The 4,572-nt window shown below is 41.1% G+C and overlaps 1 protein-coding gene across 1 annotated transcript in view; it reads left to right on the top strand.

Annotated features, from left to right (window-relative positions):
• Positions 1-409: 409 nt before the first annotated feature.
• The window catches only part of dnah5l (dynein, axonemal, heavy chain 5 like), a gene marked incomplete at its 5' end in the record, with an annotated part of 93,279 nt that continues 89,116 nt past the window's right edge, over positions 410-4,572 (top strand). Inside the window, 7 exons of the mRNA XM_084474872.1 lie at positions 410-521; positions 672-775; positions 881-1,069; positions 2,477-2,551; positions 3,450-3,524; positions 4,218-4,289; positions 4,485-4,572. The exon at positions 4,485-4,572 is cut by the window's right edge and continues 14 nt beyond it. Of these exons, the coding sequence (XP_084330998.1) occupies positions 410-521; positions 672-775; positions 881-1,069; positions 2,477-2,551; positions 3,450-3,524; positions 4,218-4,289; positions 4,485-4,572 (715 nt within the window). The remainder of the gene's footprint in view (positions 522-671; positions 776-880; positions 1,070-2,476; positions 2,552-3,449; positions 3,525-4,217; positions 4,290-4,484) is intronic.

The raw sequence follows: 4,572 nt of genomic DNA, 5'->3' as shown, positions 1-4,572 counted from the left end.
TCCTCATCACGACCACCCTCGCAGCAGCAGTTTTCACAATAAAAGCCATTCTCCTTTTCCGATATTTAACTTATTACAAACAGTTTTCACAATAAATGTTTTATAAATAAATACATAAAATGTATCATTAGGAAATAACTTTGCGTTCCAAAAAAAAGTTAAATTTTTTTATTTTCTTTAATATTATATTAATGATATTTCTCCTTTTTTATTATATATTTTTTTATCGCGGGCCATACAATGTCTAGATCTGCTCTAGATGTTAATTTTTGTATCAATCGTTTTGATGTAAGAGTGTTATTTAACTTTACACTTTAGTACACCAATCATTAAGCAGATTCATTCATTCGTACACATACGTAATCCCTCTCTCTCTTCCCCTCTTCTCATATGTATCACACTCCTCAAGATGAACGACACTCAATCTCAGGCGGACCATGTTCCCATCGCTCCCTCAGCAGAAGGCCCCGATGCTGGGTCTGAGGCTCCTGGCTCTTCCCCTGCCACAGAGCCCCAGGCAGGTGAGACCCAGGACCCTGTTCCTTCAGAGAAGAGACCCCACGGGGGTCGGTTTATGGTTGTGATTGGCAGCTGTCTGTATTTGTGTATATTAATATATTTTTATAATCTTTATAATCTGTCTTTGTGTATCATAAATACATCATAAACAGAGTCAATTGCTAAGAGCTACCGGCGAGTAGGAGGGCAAAAACTAGCAAGCACCAATCACATGGTCTCTCCAATTGCCGGTAACGCCTCCATCACTGGCACCTCGGTAAGGGACAGAGCACTGCATTGTGGTTTTTGTGTCAACGTTTTGCACAGTTCTTTTATGCCCTGTCCAGATGTGGACTGATGTTTTGGTGGTGGTTGACCCCAGGTGTCCGGTAAACGAACCATGGTTCTGTCCAACGAGGCCAAGAGAGAGATGGCCAAACAGGCCCGGGCCCTGAAGGAAGAGAGAAAGGCGGCACTGGACGGTCGTCACAGGTACCTGATCAGCATGCTGGCTGACTCCGGGCCCCTGGCAGAGCCCGAGGTGGAGGAAGCTCTCATCTCAGATGATAAGGTAAAACATGAGTCAGTTAGTTGGATGAAAAGGTAGAAACATGAGTCAGTTAGTTGGATGACAAGGTCAAACATAAGTCAGTTAGTTGGATGAAAAGGTACTAGAAACATGAGACAGTTAGTTGGATGAAAAGGTAGAAACATGAGTCAGTTAGTTGGATGACAAGGTAAAACATAAGTCAGTTAGTTGGGATGAAAAGGTACTAGAAACATGAGTCAGTTAGTTGGATGAAGAGGTAGAACATGAGTCAGTTAGTTGGATGAAGAGGTAGAACATGAGTCAGTTAGTTGGATGAAAAGGTAGAAACATGAGTCAGTTAGTTGGATGAAGAGGTAGAACATGAGTCAGTTAGTTGGATGAAGAGGTAGAACATGAGTCAGTTAGTTGGATGACAATGTAGAAACATGAGTCAGTTAGTTGGATGAAGAGGTAGAACATGAGTCAGTTAGTTGGATGAAGAGGTAGAACATGAGTCAGTTAGTTGGATGAAGAGGTAGAACATGAGTCAGTTAATTGGATGACAATGTAGAAACATGAGTCAGTTAGTTGGATGAAGAGGTAGAACATGAGTCAGTTAGTTGGATGAAGAGGTAGAACATGAGTCAGTTAGTTGGATGAAGAGGTAAAACATGAGTCAGTTAGTTGGATGAAAAGGTAGAAACATGAGTCAGTTAGTTGGATGACAAGGTCAAACATAAGTCAGTTAGTTGGATGAAAAGGTACTAGAAACATGAGTCAGTTAGTTGGATGAAAAGGTAGAAACATGAGTCAGTTAGTTGGATGACAAGGTAAAACATAAGTCAGTTAGTTGGGATGAAAAGGTACTAGAAACATGAGTCAGTTAGTTGGATGAAGAGGTAGAACATGAGTCAGTTAGTTGGATGAAGAGGTAGAACATGAGTCAGTTAGTTGGATGAAAAGGTAGAAACATGAGTCAGTTAGTTGGATGAAGAGGTAGAACATGAGTCAGTTAGTTGGATGAAGAGGTAGAACATGAGTCAGTTAGTTTGATGACAATGTAGAAACATGAGTCAGTTAGTTGGATGAAGAGGTAGAACATGAGTCAGTTAGTTGGATGACAATGTAGAAACATGAGTCAGTTAGTTGGATGAAGAGGTAGAACATGAGTCAGTTAGTTGGATGAAGAGGTAGAACATGAGTCAGTTAGTTGGATGAAGAGGTAGAACATGAGTCAGTTAATTGGATGACAATGTAGAAACATGAGTCAGTTAGTTGGATGAAGAGGTAGAAACATGAGTTAGTTAGTTGGATGAAAAGGTAGAAACATGTTAGATAGTTGCATGAGCCAAACATAGTGGGTAATAGCCAGCAAATATTCATAAATAGGATGTTAATGAAAACTGTTGTTGGTTCTACGGCCATTAAAACTCTGTCTCTGGCTCTTAGTTCAGGCTGATAGAGGACTTCTTTGCTGCCAATGGATCCAAAAGGCTTATTTTCTTCTATCAAGACACAAAACAGGTTTGAATATATTTGTGTCTTCTCTAGCCTTACTCGTCTTTACTGACTGCGTTTACATGGACAACCTTAACCCGATTATGGACATTATTCTGATTATGGTAATATTGCGATTAAGGTGTTTACATGAGTTATTAAAAGAATACTCTGTTCATATTCCCCGTTTACATGTAGCCCAGCATAGACTGATGACGGGGGGGTCTTGAGGTTTCTCCCGCTGTCTCACTCTACCGTCGGGGAGTTTGGAAAGGAACGAACGCTTCTCGGCTTTTTTTTTTTTGCCGTGAGAATTTGGATGTGTGGCGTGTGTGCGTGTGTAAACAGGCAAAAGCGTGTGTCAGTTTGTTGCCATAATGTGACTCAGTTGTCGGCTTGTCGCAAAATGCTGCGAATATTCTGAAAGGACGTTATAATGCGATTAAGGTGTATACATGTCTAGAATGAGCCTCAATAATCAGAATATGATTGGAATACTCCACATACCTTATTCAGATTATGCTTATTCCGAATATGACCTTAATCTAATTAAGGCAATCGGAGAATGGTGTTTACATGGCAGCGTCATATTCTGATTAAGACCTTATTACGATTAATATCGGAGTATTAATGTCCATGTAAATGCAGTCAATGAGCATTAATTGGTCTATCCTGGCTTTCTCGCTTTATTCTGTAATTCTTTCTCACATTTGGTTAAATGTCTCTCTACATGTAACTTATCCTTATCACTTCCGTATCATACTTATGTCTCTAATAACCTTATCTTGTTATCTCTTTCTCCTACTTCCAACTTCCTTTCTCTTATACCCGGAGGTTTCTCTCTCTCTCTCTCTCCCTCTCTCCCTCTCTCCCTTTCATTCTCTCTCTCTCTCACTCTGATTTTTCTGTCTCTGTCTCTCTCTAGTCCTCATCCAATATGGAGGCTAACAGCAGTGGTCCAGCACTCAGAAAGCTCTTCCTGACCACAGGAAGTTCTGAGGTGAGGTCACCAGCACCCACCCATATATATTGCGTTTGGGTTGGTCAGGGTCCTGTGGGGAAACCCAAATGATATCTGTCTGTGTAGGTAATCACTACACCAGTATGGTTACACTGGCTAACTCCCAGTGAAGAGCCCTTGACGGATTAGAAGGTCACAGAGGGAATGTTTTGAAAGTTATGTTTTTAAAGAAACTGACAAAAAGTCCGCCCAATGGTTAGATCGAGGGTCAACTACAACATGCTTATATCTGACATGTCATGTAATTAATGCATACAATGAATGCATCGGGTTAGAAATAACTTTGTTTGATAAAGGATTACTTTTCTAATAAAGGTTCAGGTATTGTTAAGAATTCGTTGCTGAAGAGTCCCAGGGTGACAACAGAAACAATGCTGACTTTTATTACTTTCACTAAGTCTGCATAAGACAACCAATCAGACCCCTGGCTCTGTGTGCTGTTCCGTTGCTATGGAAGAAAAGCTGATGATTGATGTCATTGTGTGCATGTTTGTTTGTTTCTAAGTGTGTGTGTGGGTGTGTGAGAGAGTCCAGGGTTGCTGAAGTTACGGCACAAACACAACCACTTTGTTATTTGCTGATATTTGCAATGTGGATAAAACCATATGCCTCCAATCATTTGCACGTGTCTGTCTGTCTGCTTCTCTGTCCGTCTATCTGTCTGTCTTGCAGCCTTTGCTAGGAAAGTGTCTGTTCTTTCTGAGGATGACAGACAAAGCAATCACCACTGCTAATGTACAACAGGTCAGTAGAGAACCAGCATAACCTTTCAGTCAGTCAGTCAGTCACATTGCCAGTAAGTCAGTGAATCAGTCAGCCAGTCAGTAAGCCAGTCCTTCATCTTGAATTTCAGGCATATACATGTGCACCCTATTTGTGTGTTACTTCTTTACGTGTTTCCCTTGTTTGAGGCTAATGGAGTACTTCCTGTGTGTACAGGAAGTGAACTTTGGCCAGCTGGACTGCTGTGACGACAGCTTGCTGCAGAGTGTAGAAAGGCTTCTGTCCCAGGTCATGCTACCTGCTC

This window comes from Micromesistius poutassou (genome assembly GCF_964030765.1).
Source record: "Micromesistius poutassou genome assembly, chromosome: 11".
NCBI lineage: Eukaryota > Metazoa > Chordata > Actinopteri > Gadiformes > Gadidae > Micromesistius > Micromesistius poutassou.
Note: the sequence above shows the minus strand (reverse complement) of the source record. Positions and strands in the feature narration are given on the sequence as shown.